The sequence below is a fragment of the Drosophila bipectinata genome, chromosome 2L (assembly GCF_030179905.1).
Source record: "Drosophila bipectinata strain 14024-0381.07 chromosome 2L, DbipHiC1v2, whole genome shotgun sequence".
Lineage (NCBI taxonomy): Eukaryota > Metazoa > Arthropoda > Insecta > Diptera > Drosophilidae > Drosophila > Drosophila bipectinata.
The window spans coordinates 6,253,695-6,271,845 of NC_091736.1; the positions used below are offsets into that span (position 1 = coordinate 6,253,695).

Here is an 18,151-nt window from a genome sequence, read left to right on the forward strand (position 1 = left end):
TTACTATTTAATACTTAATAACTAACTTAAGCTAGATTAAGACCTAGAACTAGACTAGACACAGTGCTGGATTTTTGGAGTGCTCCTGGTCCAACCCACCTCCGCATAATATTATTTCTCAGTTTTCTCTAGGAAATCGTTGTCGTTATTGAGTTTTGATGGACAGGACAGGACCACAGGGCCCGGGGCAAGCGGGCAAACCTGGGCTTGGGTCTCTCATCGAGGACCCGAGGACCTCTCCACCGGATATAGCCGCCTTGTGTCCCAACTAGTGAGCTACTCGGCCTTCGATGGTCATCCACTGGAGAGGAGATTTCACCGACCAACCGACCGACCAAATAAATATAAACGGCGCCAAATTCTTCTTTCGCTTATTCTTCTTTCTTATTCTGTTTACGCGGCAACACACACACACGAACAAATAAATAAACTCTCGACACACACACACACACACTGCTCCAAAGCGAGCACGCACACAAACAAAAAATGCCGGGAGCCACGTTATTTTGTGCCTTTGACTTTTTTACTTTGCCGGCTGCTCGAAAACCGGTTTTCCAATTTTATATATTCGTATTTTTTTACTTGATTTTGCACGGCACTATATTAATTTTTTGAATTTTTCTCAGTCGCGTTCTTTCAGCGTTTCGTTTTTGTTTAAATAATTCGTTCTTTCCGCTTGGTACGCTCATTCGCGTGTAGTGCTGCAGAAGTTGGCAATTAAAAGGTTGTGAACTTGGAATGGTTGGAGCCTGGGCTAAGTACATAGTGCCGTCCCTGACAGAAGTTTCATCTCTAACAACGTAATGAAATTACGTTACGTTAAAGATGTTTTTATTTAAGATTTCAGAAACTTTATAATATAGCTTTAAAATGTATAGTTTAGTTTTTGTTATGGCAGTCTGTATTGTGTCTATTTTTTTACTTTATTTTTCACTTTAATATATGTATTTCTTGCCATTTGTTTATTTTAATTTATAAACAATATAAAACTGAACTTTTATAGTAATTATTTTAAGAAACCATATAAAACTTTAAAAAAATTACTATGTCTTACAAGTATTAGTTGTTTTCTTTAATTTTTGTTCAAACAAGAACTAACACGTTTAACAATAATTGTCAAAATGACATTTTCTAAAACGTCATAACCTCACTTAATGTCTTACTCCATATCCTGCTCAGTTCTCTCTGCTTAATATTCGTTTTAAACATAAATATTCCAATTTAAACTTAATTTCACATACCAAAATAGTTTAAAAACACTAAAGACATGTTTTTTTTTGTTAATTGTTGACCCACTGAGAGATGCAATTCCTAAAATATTTCCGGCTCGACTGACTGGTTCGATCGGAAGACCATTTCAAAAATTTACTTATAGGGTCGACCAAATGTTGTTGTTTTCTCTGGCACTCTGCAAGTGGGAAAGGGACATGGATAGGAAGCGAATGCCCAAAGAGGAAACCAGGTAGAAAAATATAGCATTTAGCATTTACTTTTCTACCTGAACTCGTTTCAGGCTAAAAACAAAAAAAAAATACCATTAAAGACGCAAAAACCAACCCCCAGATGAAATTAACGCGCAAAAGGCTCGCGAAGAACTCATTCCATTCGAAACCGAGGGAACTTGGGAACTCTCCGACCTGACCAGGGAGGGGTTCAGTTCTATATATTTCTACTTTTCCTGAGGGAAACCGAAACGAGCAAAATGCTGAAAAGAAAGAAAAACAGGCACGACCTTTGCTAAATGTTTGTATTTCTTTTCATTGTTTAGGGCCTTTAAGAGACTGAGAAACTGAGAAACTGAGAACTGCGAACTGAGATCCAGAACAAGATGTGTTTTTGTTCATTTTACGGCAATTTTACATAAAAATGCAAAAATTCCTAAAGAAAAACAGACGAGCAAAGGCCAGGGGGCTTGAAAGGCATAGCAAAGCCAATTTTTACATATTTTTACAACCTTAAAGGGGAGATACAATCATAAAAGATACTTAATCTTTAAAATAATATTTCATATTTTATAAAATAATAAAATCTATTTTTAATAACTTATAGAATCTATAATATAGATCCAGTTTCTATTCTAGAGAACACCTATGAGAGTCTTCGAAATGAGGCCTATGAACTCGTTCAATGGCATTGAGTACTGAACTCTCTTCTCATCAGTATTGTTAGACTGAGTACTAACCCCAGTCGATCGATCCGATCGTATCAGCTGGGTTTTAATCTCATCCATAGATAAGCAACGACCTCGTCCCCTGGCCGCGCGCCCCTTTTAAGATCTGGGATTTAGGATCAAAGATCGGGGGATGTGTGTCATTTGGGATAGGAAATGCATCTGGGGGTTGAGAGTGAAGCTAGGGGTTGATAGAAACCTGAAATATTTATCCAGCATCTGTGGATATATTTTTGAAAAATAATAAAAACAGTTGCCATCCAGATAGTCTAATCCAATACCTCATGCTAGCTTGAGCCTTGAGGTTTGAGGTTGCAAGTTCCCATCCCATCCATATAGTGCCTCCGTCCGGACTGATGAATTGAAACCATTCCTAGTTTGGCCTGATCCCCACCCTTTTCTATTTGCCATCATCGCTCAATTTCCTTCCATGTCTCGGAGATTTTTTTTAAAGCCGCATTAAGCTCTTTAAGCCAGCAGCACTTAAAATATGGCCATATAGAACAGAAACAGAGACCAGAGAACAGAAACAGCCAACAATCAAGCCAACGTTTCCCCATATATAGTAGCTATAGCAGTATATACCATAGATATGGATATAGATGTAGATGTGACTGCCACATAATAGCTATATAAATACATATATGCGGCTGCAGTCGCTGCCTCAGTTTGCTGCAAGCTCTGACCTGAGCAGAGACAGAGCACTTGGCAGACCAAGTGGCAATGTTGCATGTGGCATGACTCAGGGCGGGTGGCACTTAACAGGGAAGTCGTCTCTTTGGTTCTATATAGTTTCGATTCTAGACTTTTGGCATGGAATCTTGAGAGTCCTGTGGCATAGATCACTGTCACCAGGAGAGTGTGAGTGTGTGTGGGCGACCTCAGGAGCAAGAGAGATGGGCCTTCTCCAAACATTTTGGAGAAGAATGAGGGGCAACTTTGTCCGCCATGCGCAGTCGAGGTGCTCGGAAAAATCAATTCAGCTAAAGTGCGCCCGGTTCGGGGAATTGCAGGGCCACACACGAATACACCAATACCAGTACATCCAAAAACACCCACACACACACACACACCGATACACTATTACTGGGCAACATTTGTTGCGCCAACCATTGCAGATTGTTGGCCCAAGAGGGAGGGGAGAGCTGGGAAGGTAATCCGGGGAGTGGCTGGTGACCAGTTCAAGTAACGCCATCGTCGCTGCTTCTGGTGCTTCTGCTGCTGCTGCTGCTGGTATCCCCAAAAACCCAAGCCCACCCATGCCATGCCGCCCATCGAACCCGCCCAGAAAGGTGGGCGGACATTTTTGGGCGTCTGTAAATTGCATTACTGCCATGTTTTGGCTGCCTATATATAGGTACCGCTTATGTAATACATGGCCAACAAGAAGAGGTTGAAGAAGCCGCAGTATGGACGCTTCAAGAGTGCTCCATAAAAAATACAATAAATAATAACTTTTATGAAAAGCAATTTAGGAAAGTAATTTCTTATATTTTTAGTTAAAACTTTTATATAAAAAAAAGGTAATAAATAAACTAAAACTTTAAAATAAAAACAAAAATTAAGAACTAAAAGTACAATCTAATAAGAACCTGGTCTTTAAAGAATTAAAAGAGTTCCTAAGAGAGAGAAGAGAAGATAGACTCCCTAAGATAGACTACTAAGCTAGATAGAAGACAGACCTAGGTAACCATCTCTATAATGTCTTACATCCTCTATATATCTTTACTATCTTTATCTATATATTATAGTTTCCTTTCAGTGTATCCTGCGGCTGGCAAGGCTTCCCTATTCTTTTGTCCCGGCAAAAGTTTCTCACCGAACGTCCTTGTTTGAGGTTATTTCTGTGTATATTTGGCTGGGTCTCGCCTATACATAGCCAGTATGTACATATGTACATAAGAGTGGGTGGTTTAAAGGATGGGGGATGGCTCTATATAGCCAACAGGATATTCCTTCACACAAATACACACACAAAAGTGTACATACAACAGAGTTGAAATTCCTGAAATCCTTTTTTAGCCTTTCATTCAATCATTGTTGGGGCGGTGTCCTGCCCTGTCCTCTGCCCATCGTCCTGGCACTGCAGTCAAAGTAATTTTGGAGGATGGCGATGGAGAACATGCCCTGACTGCGTCTCCTCCAGGGCGTGAAATTTATCAACATCAGGGAGTTGGCAGCAGTAGCAGTAGCGCAGGACAAAAAACAGGAGCTGTAGCTGGAGCCCATTCGGCAGAATGGCAGCCAGAATCACCAGCAGCCCCCGTGGAGCCGGGCAAAAGTTGAAGGACACGGGAATGACAGGACACACAGGACGTAAACATGGTATTCTCGCAAAGGAATTAGATAAAACTTTTAACACAAGAGCGACAGGGACAGGCCACCCGACGGACCCAACCCAAAATTTGGCCAAAAAAAAAGGGAGATAAAGGACCTAGGGTTTTTCGCCCAGAGGTTCTTAGACTTGGAACTTTTTGGAAATGCTCCAGGTTGAAGGTTGAAATGGCTGGCATTTTTTGTGAAATATTTTAAATGTTTGATTTTAGGGATAAGAGTCAGAAGAAAAGAAAAACTCATTAAAAAGAAACTCGAAAGTTTTCAGGAATGAGTTGGAGAATATTTTAAACAACAAAGAATTTATTTTAAGAATAAATCGCTAAAGTATTATACTTTAAAATAAGTAAATTTTAATTTTATTCAGCCTTATTTATTCTTTATCAAGAGACCTAGAGACCTCTAGAGACCTAGAAGGGCCTGGAGTTACAAACCATATAGCCATAACCATTACAGAATCCCCAAAAGCTTTACTTCAAGCTCATTTATTTATTTCATTTCTTTATTTTCTCTCAAGGGACCTCTTCTTTCATAAAATCCTATATTTTATGCCACATAATGGGAATGTCCCTTTAAAGCTAACCAGACAATAGAAGACTAGAGTTGCAGTTGCAGTTCCATGGCTTTAATGTTATATAAGGCTCTTCCCAAAAGGGCCACGCCCCCGCAGTGAACTGAAAAAAGTGGGTGGCTGTAAAGCGCCCATGGCTCAAAGCAGAGGACAGAGGGCAGGAGGCAGGGGGGGGGCAGTATGCAAAGCGGGTTAAAATAAGGAAACAGCTAATGGGGTTTAATTTTCTCTAAAGAAAATATTATAGCTCATGGGAAGTAGTTTTTAAAGAAATTAATAATAAAATATAATATATTAAAGTACTACTTTTTAAAGCCAAACTATATATATTTAATCTTATAAGCCATTATCTTAATTTTCTTACAAAAATCCCCAACTATAACCTGCTATTAATATTTCTCAGTGTATAAATATTGCAGTCAACGCATCTCTTGCAACATCCTGGCTGGCTTATTATTAACTTCAACTGGCGACCTCAATTAAAGTGCCGTCCTGTCACTGTATGCAGCTACCCCCTGTATGTATGTCCTGTGTATGTGTCGTCTCTGCGACAAAGTCAGAGGGCAAAGTTGAATAAAAGCTGTGTGGCAGCAAGGCGGACAAGACAAGTGGCGAGGGAGGCATGGGCAGGACGGAAATACAAGGGAGGTGGAGAAAAATGACGCAGCGCTGCTTTCCTAGGCCAAAGTGACGCAACCGGAAGCGCTCAGCCAAAAAGGAAAATAACGCAAAAAAAAAAAAAAAAAAAAGGAAAACAAAAACCCCAAAAGTGGGTGGGAGTGGGTGGAAACAGAGAAGAGAACTAACTGTCCCAGGCCCAAGCCCAGTCCCCAGTCCCAGGCCGGCTCAAAGTATTGAATGAAACTTATGCAAGAAACAACAACAATAACAACAACGGCTGAGAAACATGGGTGTGGAGGAGCAACCAGGAGAATTAGGGACTAAGAGGAGAACCATAGGGAAGGTGCCAGAACAAAAGAGAGAGCGCCTGCGCGCTCCAAATTCCATTACTCGTACATAATATAACGGGAAAATATTGCCGCTGGTTATATTACATACGCAAAATATATACATATGTATAGGCATACAGGTATATAAAGGACATGTATGTATATATAGCCAGGACATCGGTTGTCTTTCATATCCTGGCTAAGAGGAGGTGGCGCTCGGGAGACCACCCACAGCCGCAGGGCCATAAAACCAACAGCAACAATAACAATCAAAACAACAACAACATAAATTGCAGCACCAAAAGGAAATGACAAAAATAGCAAAAGTATAGAGAGAGCGCGAAAGAGAGAGCGAGAGGATAACGAGAGGATAGCAAAATCAACTGAAAATGTTCAGGAGCCTGAACTAACAATTCAAAAGGAGGGGTGGTGGGGGGCTATGTCCTTATATCCCTAACCTTTCAAAGAGGGGGAGAGGGTAGAGGGGGTATCTAGATGCTGGCTGGGCTGGTTTGTCTGAAAACGAGGTCGTGGAAATGGAAAATGAAAGCATTTCGAAGAGACACTGGCGACGCCATGTTGGTTTTTCCTCCAGAAGGAAGTCCTCCATCTCTAGCACTTGTCTATCTCTCTCTGTCTAATGCCGGCAATATAAGCTCTCATCCGTTTCTTGTTGTTTTAAGTGCAGTGTTATTATTATTGCTAGTTTTCATCTTCTTCTTTCTTTTTTTTTGGTTCCCTCTAGTGCCATGTGCAGCTGCTAATGAAGAAGCTTTTTGGCCAAGAGCAGAAGTACACTACCAAACTAAAAAATAACAAAATGCTGTAGCAGTAGCAGTAACAACAATGTTCGCTTTTTGGGAGTGGCTTTAAAATACAGTTATACAGCAAAACAATGGTGCAGCTGCAGAGCTATCCAGGACAGAAACCATTTTCATTGCCTACTTTTGAGAGCGTGTGCAAGTTATCACCTACACCGGGAGAAAATTTTAATTTAATTTTAAATATTTTTGAAAATAACTTAAGAGCTTGAATTAATTGAAAATAGTTTTTTTTTTTAACAAAAAATGTTTATATTTATAAAGTTAATAGCTAAAATTTTAGTTAGAATCTCTAAATATAACCTTAAAAAATTTATAAATCGGAAAAAAAACATAGAAAATATTAATAAAAAAAAAATTACAAAAAATTAACAATATTGAGTTCAAAACTTGCAAGTTTTAACAACTTTTTCCCCTAAATAGACAATTTTAGCCAAAAATTAACCAAATACCTCCTAATTTCTTACTGTGGCTATACACAGTATATGGCATATCCAAGAAGAAATAAAAATTAAGGACAAAGGATTGAATTCTGCCTGGGATATTTGTTGCAGAAGTGCCACTCCCTGTGCTGGCAGTAATGCAAGTAATTAAATTTCAACAAATATATGCATGTTTGGGCATAAATTGGAATACACACTCCTTCATGAACAGATATATGTATATAGTGAGGCTTAATGCAAAATGAATGGAACAAAGGTAAGTTGGAAATTGTTGCAACTGCATAATTCACTGGCACAGAACGGAATTAATGTGAATTCTGAATAGGAAGGAAGCCATAAAGCCCTTGAGGGCGAAAAAACAACCCACAAGGGAAAATTAAACCAATTTAAGCCTGAATAGGAATCCCAGATTTCCATAAATACATAAAACATATACTTTTTGAATTAAATTTAATTAAATATAAATCCCCACCATTATGCACTCTCATGATTTATTTGTAATCGGGACTTAATTCCAGTGGGTAGTGGGTGGGTCTAGTGGGTTGTCTAAGCTCTCTTTTTGCCCCAAAACCCAAGAACGGATTAAATTTCCGTAATCCCATGCCTCTGGGTCTGGGTGAGTGACTAATTTGCAATTTCTGAACCAATTAGCATCATTTTAAATTAGCTTAAATGCAGACACGAGGACTCTACTTTCATTTCAATTAAATCCAGGACTCGACCGCGTGGCCCGTTTAATCTCATTTAGAGAACGAACACAACCACAGAGCTCTGTAGAGGCAGGATTCAACTGACAGTTTACTGCTAATTTGTTTTGCTGCATTTAAATGAATTCAATTTGGCTAAGAGCGCAATGGGAGCTGGCTAACTTTGTTTGCCAAACCCAATCAAGTGAAAACAGGCGACAGTGCACAGATGCAGCACAGATACACATATACACTCTATGGATAGATAGATAGATACATAATCACCTCTTAGTAGGAGGAGGAGGAGGGCCAGCCAGTCAGGCAGTGAACAGAAAACGCTGACAATTTAATTAGAATTGATTTTTCGATCAATATTTTCCAGGGAAATTCACAGTTGCATTTGACGCCAGTATCTGTATCTGTATCTGGTGCAGTTCTGAGTTATATAACTTGTACATGTGTATATAATATTGCTGCAGAACTGGGGAGTGAAATTTAATTGCATTGACTATACCCCCCTTCTACTGCCACACTTCTCAGCTGAAATTTAATGAGCAATATATATATAGCCTGTATTTTGGGGAGGTACATGTATCTATACCCTCTCCATTTCTCCATCTCTCCAGAAACACAGCAGGGCAATGAAGCATTGCCACATGAAGATTGATTATGGCTCAAGTTTTTATTTTTATTTTTTTGTTTCCATTTCTTTTTAATGCATTTTACAATTTATTTCAATGCATCGCATCCACACAGAGAGTGAGAGAGAGGGAAACGAAAGGATTCTGGGGCGAAACACCCAAATGAAAAAGCAGAAACTGGCTGCCGAAGGATACCCCGGATGCCGATGCAGTAACCACAGAGTCATGGCATCCTTGTAATGGCAGGGCGATAAATAAAAACGGGGAGTGGCAGGTTGAGGTTGAGGTTGAAGGGGTCCTGAACCCAGAGTCCTGGAGTCCTGAGACCGGCATCTTAGGCTAACGAATCACAAGGGCTTTACTCCTTTTATATCCACATTCCACATCCACATCCACATCCAGAGGCTGTGGCAAATGGATTCTCGAAATGCAATCATTATTAATGATGAGCTTAGGGTATTTGCTGGAGGAATAAAGACAGTCATGACTAGAGAATTGTAATTTATGGAAGAGGTTGATGTCTTTTTCTGGTTATATTATTTTAGAATATTATATTCCAGGGATTAGTTTACTTAAAATTCCTCTTAAACCTTTTAGGTTTTCAATTTCTGTCCAAACTTCAATTGAAAATTGCCTTCCAGGCACATATGCGGAGATGGCAGATACTAGTAACAGATAGAACCATGTGGTCAGGAGGTGGAGATAGAACAATTACTCTTCCAGGCCGCAACTCTGCGGTCATCTTGTTTGCTCCTCCAAAATCCATTCCTTTACCCATCTATCTAAGCTTAGTTCATCAAAAAAATGAACTTTTATGGGCGTGGTCTATTTCATTTCAAATATTTTTTATTTGCTTTTTAAGTTTAATTGAATTTTTCCCAATTTATTTCTCTATCTAGTGCACATATTCATTTTAATTGGAACGATAAAACAAATAGCAAATAAATGGAAAAAAGTAACCGAAACCAGAGGCGCTGGGGCGTATGCGCAATATTACGCATACGCATCGTTGGCCCTTTTTTTCCCCCTCAAAGCATACAGAGGTAGAAAAGGTAGAAACAAATACCAGAAAATCCATTTTTTTTTTCAGATAAAAACTGGCACAGGCAACTGTCCATTCAGATGTCCATTTTGAGGCATAATTTAAACTGACATTTTGCGCGCAAAAAAGTTTTCCAATTTCTGGCCTCTGGTAAGGGAAACTCACTAATCACTAGCACTATACACTGAGAGATATATCCTAAAACTATGATTTTTTATACTTAGACTGACTAGTGATTTCTTTGAGTGTTTCTTGTGACATTTCTAGGTTAATGCAATTTTTCAAATTGAGTTTTTAAATTTTTAATGCAACAGCTTACTGCATTTATGGTTTCTTTCTCTGGTTTTTGTTGGGCATTTTAATTAGGCACCGTTGCAGTTGGATAATACAGATGTTACATAAACCATAAAGCCTCCATCCCACACCCCACCTGTGATGAGGGGGCGTTGCCTGGCATTTGTATCTGTTTGCAACAATCACAGCACATAACCAAATGCAAGAAAATAATAAAATTTGTGCACTTTTTGGCTCGCCTGTCAATTATTCAAATATTTTGAACAACATTTCATTGGTTCATTGCCTCATTGCCTCATTTACTCATTCATTCATTCACTCATTCATTCATTCATTCATTCATTGTCGAGGTAGCTAGCATATTTGTATCTGAAATTTGCATTGCATTTGCGTTGGTTGCCTAGTTTCCTCATGGGTTTGCTGTTTTGTTAACTTCCTAAATTTGCATACGCATTTGTTTTGCCGTCACTGTGTTTATATTTTGTATTTGTATTTGTATTTATATTTGTGTTTGTATCTGTATCTTTGTTTGAGTTTTGAAGCCTCTGGTTCGTTGCTGGGTGAAATTTTTAATGGATTTTTTGGTCGGTGGGCGCAAATGCAGTTGTAGATGCAGTTGCAATAGCACTGTTTGCATTGCGTAAAGTCTATAAGTCTCTACACTCATCCATCTTTCTCCCCCTATCCCTATATCTCTATATCTAAGCCACAATCTCGGCCCAGTTGACAGAGGCTGTCAGTTGGAGTGACGTAGGCCAGCGACAGACTTCAAAAATTAAATTGCTAGACAAGACAACAAAAAAAATAAAAGAAGGGAGGTGGGTGGGTGGTGCATTGGAAGTTAATTGAATTTCTGAACGCCGACAACAACGCCCACACAACTCAATAAGATGCAGGTCCAAAGTTCGGATTCCAATAAATCAAATATATAGCTTTTGGGCGGGCTTGGAGATATAATCACTGGGTTTTTATAGGAAATTGTTTGAAAATTTAATTAAAACCCATTGAGATTGAGTTGTTTACCTTCTCCAATAAAAACTCTCCAACTAATTAAAACCAAAACTCTTTCATTTCAATAAACACAATTAAAAGTTTCCCCCGGTCTGGAGTAATTATTTTCCAAATTAAAATTTGTCAACATCCAAAGTTCTTCTTTAATTAAGCTGGATGTTGTTATAAAAACATATGGCACTCCATCTTATTTCTTGATCTGGCGACACCCTCGGAGATGGATTTTTTGTTTTCTTGAAACTTTTTTGTTCTTCAACTTTCACAGAAAATTTTACGAAGAGACTAATGAGTGGCAGACAGAGGTGGGTGGTGGAAAGGGAGTGGATTTTTGTTGCAAGGATGAGTCATGAGACGGCTGTGAGGCGTCTAATTAATGCACAGATATTAATCATGTCGCGAAATTCGAGGCACTCGCTGCTCTTGTAATTCTAAACGAACAATGGAGGATGCAACACCATCATGCCACCATGACAATGATGATGCTGGCAGCTCTCATCCTCCTCCTCACTTTACTTGCCTTAATTATCAATTTAGAAGGAGGAGGATGCCCAGAGGGGCCTATGGAGGCGCCAGCAAGTAAACCCCAGAGGGAAAAAAAATACATTTCATAATGCAAACAAAGACCCGACATATCGATTGGGTAATCCCCAACCGCAGCAGCAGCAGCAGCAGCGTACTAAGCCCCTGTTGCGACCCACGCCCCTGGCTTTAATCCACGTAACTAGCGCCCATGCTAATAAGCTGGGCGTGGCACTTGCCCCCGAGGAGCTTAAGGGCTGCCCCCGGTTCGTTAGCTGTCAAAAAATGGTTGGGAAAGCGTTCAGATGGAAAAAATTGGCAAAAATGTAAAGGAAAGAGTTGCAGTAGGGATTGAACATATTAGGTAAGAAAATATTTAACTTTGGTCACACTAAAATGTGTTTCAAAAAAAGATTTTGTAAGATTTTGTTTGGTTTTATTATAATCTTATTTATTTTCATTGAAATGCTTTAAAATTCTCCTCTAAAATCCTTCCAATCCAATCCAAGCCTTTCCAATGACCACTGTAGAACCTCTGCAGCACCATAGTAAATCCAAAAAAAAAGGTATTAAGGACTGCAAAAGGATGTAGATAAGCTGACTGGCAATCTAACACGGTCCCAGCAAATTGGCTTACACCCTGGGCAGGATAAAGCTTAAACAGGAAAGGGGCTGCAGGGCAAGGAAAGACGGGCTGATATCCTGGCCATTACCCGGATCCAGACCAATGCCTGTGTCTGCCTTGATTGGCCTGACACATGCCCCCGGGGAGAACCAGAGCCAGAACAAGGACACAGTCGATTGCTTGGCCGATGCTCAGGTGGTGGCCCGGTTGCTTGGTCAATGAGGCGTATGATTAATGTCCACCTCCCTGCATCCTGATTTGGTTCAAAGTTTCTGCTTAGTTAGGGCTGCTAGTCAATCAGCTACAGTTCCTGAGAACTCTATATATATGTATATTTGATTATATATTTCAGAGCTTCTAATCGCAAGCTATTGTTAGACTCGTATTACTTAATAATTCCCCCTTGTTAGGCGAGTTTTTATCGGTTTTTTCCCGGCTTGCATCACAAAAAAGTAATTAAAATGTTAAGTTCTCTGGTTTATTATTTTTTTCTCGCCACGTATTGTTTTCTTTACAGTCTCTATTTGTTTTTATTTTGAGGCCTTTTGAGTTTGCACACCGTTCTATTTGATTATCGTGCTTGGAATTTATGACTGCGACTCGTAAATCACATCCACACGGGATCTGACTCTAAAATTGATTAAAAACTAATACTTAATCAATGCATTAATATTATTAGACAGCGAAATGCAGGAGGCTTGACCTCTGATATCGAGTTGACCTTTTGCCTCTCCTATCCACCGTTAGGCATAAATTTTCATAATCAAAAGCAGCAAGCCACCGAGCCACAATTCATCTTAAGTGTCTTCCAAAAGTCTATTGACCCAACTGGAAACGGTGTTTTTTTAACCTTTTTTTTTATCACAAATTTTTGTTTATTTGTTGGGTTTTGTTTTCTTGGATTTTTTGTAGCCTCGAGCCCGAGCGACGGAAACCTTTAAGTCGTCACTCCAAAACCTTGAAAACAGCTCTATTAAAATATTTTTTGCGCCTTTTATATTTTTTTTCTCTCTGCATTTAGTTTTTTTTTTTGGTTAATTTATTTAAACTGTGGCCACATATGGCCGTTTGTGGCCAGTGTGGATTTAAGAAATCCGATATTGTTTGCTCAGATTTATTGACACTTCAACTCTCTGGTGTGGCTCTTTTTTGGGGTTTGGTTTGGGTTTGGTCATTGTATTATTTTCGTGTTTGATTTCCTTGTTAGAACTGGTTTTTGGAAATCTATTAAATGCCTAAGTGGGTCACCCACCATTGGATCGGAAGAGTTTTATTCAAAAGCTTGATCTGTCCAGCAACTGTCATCAGCTGATCAAGAAAGCATCCATGGAAATTAAGGCTTGAGATAGTATCTATACATCTCTATGGAGAGTATCTAATTAAAAGTTTCCTATTATCCAACTAGCTTTGAAAATGTCATAACATTATTGTCTATGAGTCCACTAACCCAACCCCAACCACGTGGGTTTATTTGTTTATTTCCACAGACATTCATAGGCTTTATAGATATTCAAGTTGACTAATGTCTAGAGGGAAACCGAAACAAATAATTTATAACTAATGCTAGTCGGAAAAGGTCAACTTGATTAGCAAGTCGCGAGGACTGACCGACTGCTGGTAGTAGAAAAAAAAATATATATATATATATGTTTGTTTATACATATTAGATGAGTGAGTTGGGGGACTTACATCACTATCATCGTCACTCAATGGCTGCCTCAATAATCCAGGACTTGAGGCAGGCAGTGTCGCTTCAAGGATACGCACCTGAAAGTAAAAAAAAAAAAGTAAAATAATTAAATAAGATTTTAAATAAGGTCTATGTTTACACAAAAGTGCAAAAGTTCAAAAGCGTTTAGAACTGCTGCCAGCTGCCAAGAAATGCCAAAAAAGAAAAACAAAACATTGAGGCAACAGATATAAATAAATTATATATATTTGCTTGTTATTATTTTTAGGAAAAAAAAAAAGAAAACACAGGGAAGAAAGTAAGATGTCTTATGTCTAGATTGTCGACCTTTAAGATTATGTTTTACATTTCAAGTCTTTCAAGTTTTGATTAATGAATATTTCTTCTTTTTAACATAGTATTGCAATTGAAGTCGTGATTAATGATACTTTGGGGCATCTATTACATAAAAGTCGGAAAAAAACTATCTAATATGAGAGTTCAAAAGGAATATACATATCAGGTGATTTCTATTTTTGTTAGCTTTCTGCAAAGATTTTCCTCATTATTTTGCAATTCTTTGGCTTGTCTTTCATCTTTATTTTTTTTGGAAAAAGATTGAAAGTTCCTTGTGTTATTTGTGTTTTTCGGCTGCAGACAGACCCGAGAAACTTTAATGATGATGACGCAGATTTGGTTGCTTTTGTTGCCAAAAATAACAAGGGGAGAAGGTGGTGGTGTTGGCCAAAAAGAAAACAGACAGACAGAGTCAGTCAGTCAGTCCCAGTCCGGCTATGATGATGTATTGTATATATGCTTCATTATATAAATAATGCATAGTATATAAAGAGATATATGTATGTTTGCTCTGACCAGACATCAACTTCAATATTTGGCCTCCCTTTCGCTCGGCTTTGGCTTTATCTGTCTCGACTTTTGCTGCCATTTCTTTTGCTTTTCTTTTCTTTTCTTTCTTTTGCTTGTAATCTTCTCTTCATGCTCTTTAATTTGTTTTCTTTTCTTGTCTCTTTATTTCGCGCTTCCATTTCTTGTTATTTGCCAAAAGTTTATTGATCTCTCTGGCTGACATTGGAGAGCGAAATACACCAACAACAAATGCAAAGAAGACTCAAGAGGGGGGCCTAGCATTAAAAAAAAAAAATAAAATAAAAAACTTTTCCATGTGGGAACTGGGAATCTTTAAGAATTTCAGCTTTTCTTTTTGTTTAATTTTTCAACACACCACTAAGCCCATTAAAAAATAAACAGAAATCGTGTCAAATATTCCAAGGGCAAAAAAAAAAAAAAGCTAAAAATATCAAAAAAAGAAAATTTTTCACGCAATCGTTCGAGCCTGTGAAAGATTGCATATGGCATAAGAATGGTGGGGGAGGGGGCGGCGAGATTGGGGGCTGGGTATTAAACAGCCAATTTAAGTCAAATTGGAAAATTTATGACCGAGTAAACAAAAGGCCCCCAAAAGAAAATGGTAAAGCTTTGTGGTCAGCTGTTGGTGTCTGTTGGAAAATTAATAAACAAATTCATAAAAAAAAAAATGGAAATATTTTAAATATTTTTAAATCAAACCATACAATCATACAGTTCTTGATTTTATCTACAATAATTCTTTTTTTTAGTTAAAACTAGCAAAGCCTACGTCATACATGGCGTATACGTAATGTGAGGTTTCTATAGCACGTATACGCCATGTGTGACGTCGTTAGATTGTCTTTGATAGATTTTATGATCAAAACAGGGGTTTTTTTAGTTATCTAACTTTATCAAAAATAATTAATATTTTAAAAACTACTACACTAGTGTTAAAAATTATAAAAGCAACTAGAAACAAGCACCATCGTTTGTTTGGCCTCAAAAACCACAATAAAATATGTAGGTAAGGTTGGGGAAGGAAATAACATTTTTTGTTTTGTGGAGCAAGCAATTTAAAATCAACAAGAGCATCGAGGCATCCTTTGGGGCTCATAACAATAACAGTTTATGGCACAAGCGAGCCAACAAAACAACAAACAAACAAGCAAATAAAACAATAAACAAAAAAAAGCGACAAAATGCAAATGAAGTTGGTTCCAAAGTTCCCAAAAAAGAAAGGGGGGCGCCAAAACAAACTAATGGGGAGAAATCATAAAAACAAAACCACAAACAAAATCAAAAACAAAAATTTTTAAGTGCACGCAGATTTGGTAGCAGCTACGCCAGCTGCTCGGCGGCAGAGAACAGCGACGCTGGCAGTGGCTGGTGGCGACAAAAGCTACAGTAGCTACTCAGGCTTGGCCTGCCACCCGCAACAATAAAAAGAAACTTCCACTCGAGGAGCCCCGCAAAAAAGTCATTGACACCAAAAAAAAAATTATGTTCAAAAAAAAAAATTAACCGAAATTTAACCTCAAGATGCAAAAAAGAGTTCAACTCTGGGGGGCTCTTTCTTGTTGAGATTTGCAATACAAGCTTTGGGTTCATTTTTTGGCAATTTTTTAAAAGACAGTTAACCTTAAATTTTTGTAAAATTTCACTATTTTACTATAAAGAGCTTACTACTTCCTTATATTTTCTTTTATTTTATAATTTTATTTGCCTTATTTTGTAATACTTCCTCGATTAAACCTATTTAACCTCTTATTCTCCTCTTATAACCCCTATACTTATTCTATATAACATCTTTTTTCTTTAAAATCCTTACTTTTCTCAAAAGCTTGCCACCAATATGCTTATTTTCTTGGTTTCATTGAACTCTTTTTGTTTTTTGGTTTGGACCACGCCCCTTGGCACCAAATGCTAAAATGTAACGCCCACCTGCATGGCCAAGTTAGTGCGATTTTTTTGTTGCAAAACTTTACAGTTTGGCAGTGCAACTACCGTTGACAAAAATTACGGTTCATTTTAGTGGCAAGCTGGGTACTGAAAAATATATGTATTCTTTCTACAATTATTTCTAAAAAATGTATATATTTTTATGAGAATTTTACCATAAGTTTCATTTGTTTTATTCAAAACCTTGTTTTTCTTAAAAATTGTATAGAGTTTAACTCTTCAAATAAACTCTCTTTTAGTTTAAAACTAAGACTTATAGTTTCCTATAACTTGTAACTATTTCTAATATTTCTAAACATTTCTTTCACTCTAAAGTTTAGAGTCTAAACCCTCTTCTAAAGCCCCCCCTATAAAGACCATTTCCCTATTAACTTGGCCAACCAAAGTTCCTAAAACCTCACAAGCCAACTTCTAAACTTTATCGGTTAAATCTTACGTTTTTTTTTTTGTTTACTTATGCAATTTACACAAGCACTAGTACTACCACTGGTACTAGTGCCACCACTATTACTAGCCTAGTATTTTGGCTATGGAGTGTGCGTGTGTGGCTGGCTGCGTGTATATTTCAGCCATGTCGCGTGCAGTTAACAACTACAACAAAGCCGAAAAAACCTCAAAAAAAAAAAAAAAAAAACTACAGCACGGGCCATGAGTGTATGTGCATTTGTTTGTGTTTCTTGTTCTTCTTTTGTTTGCCGCCATAATGCACATGGGTATTGGTGGAATTGGGTTTAGTGTTCAATTCCAACACCCACGTTCTAGTTTGGGTTTGTTGGCCTCTCGGTTGGCTGAAAAGCCGGCAACAGCTTTTCTTGTTATTGCAGTGGTAGTTGTTCTTGTTGTTGTTGTAGTTCTTGGCAGCAGTTTTTCAGCTGCAACAACAACAATAAGACAAAGTCAAATAAAAACCAAATGCAATCATGTTTAATTATTCATTCCACATTTGATTTGTTGTTCGACTCGCGTTTTTTGTTTAACTTTTTTTTTCTAAATTTTGATTTTTTTTTTTTTGTTTTTTTTCTCAAAGTTTACAGTTAAAGAAACCAAAAGACAACGCCCTCTTAAAAAACAAACAGCAGCTGACAACAAATAAAAGAAAACTCTGTATGAATATCTCCAAAATATAATTGATTGATAAACCAATCAATTTTCCAATGCCATTATGAGCATTTTCCTTCTTTTTAAAGACCACTTGAAAAACAGATTTATAAATAAATGCCTTTCAGAGCCTATATCTTCAAGAAATTAACATAAAAATGTTTTACAGATGATGGGTTTTTAAGATAAAGGGAAGATTCATTTAATTAAGGAAATTTTTTAAAGAAAATAGCTACCAGAAGGCTTAAGAAATATTTTTGGAAATATGTTCAATTTATATTCTCTTTAGAAACCTAATAGAAACTAATCCTTATAACACTAATCTCTTTTTAATTGCCTTTAACTTAATTTAATAATTTTAAACTATTTTTTTAAGGAAATAGCTACTAGGAGGCTTAAGAAATCTTTTTAAAGAAGAACAGCTTTATTTTCAACTAATATTCTCCTC

General features: G+C 37.6%; 1 protein-coding gene across 7 annotated transcripts in view; it reads right to left on the reverse strand.

Annotated features, from left to right (window-relative positions):
- The window catches only part of spen (split ends), a 60,389-nt gene that overhangs the window by 19,690 nt on the left and 22,548 nt on the right, over window positions 1-18,151 (reverse strand). For 2 of the 7 annotated variants that reach the window (XM_070277611.1, XM_070277610.1), the window contains one exon: window positions 13,797-13,874. The exons of 4 other annotated variants lie outside the window; for them this stretch is intronic. In XM_070277611.1, coding sequence (XP_070133712.1) covers window positions 13,797-13,807 — 11 coding nt within the window. In that variant the 5' untranslated portion in view covers window positions 13,808-13,874. Of the gene's footprint in view, window positions 1-99; window positions 692-13,796; window positions 13,875-18,151 lie in introns of those variants that run through there. One more of the 7 variants, XM_070277613.1, reaches the window with a different exon arrangement.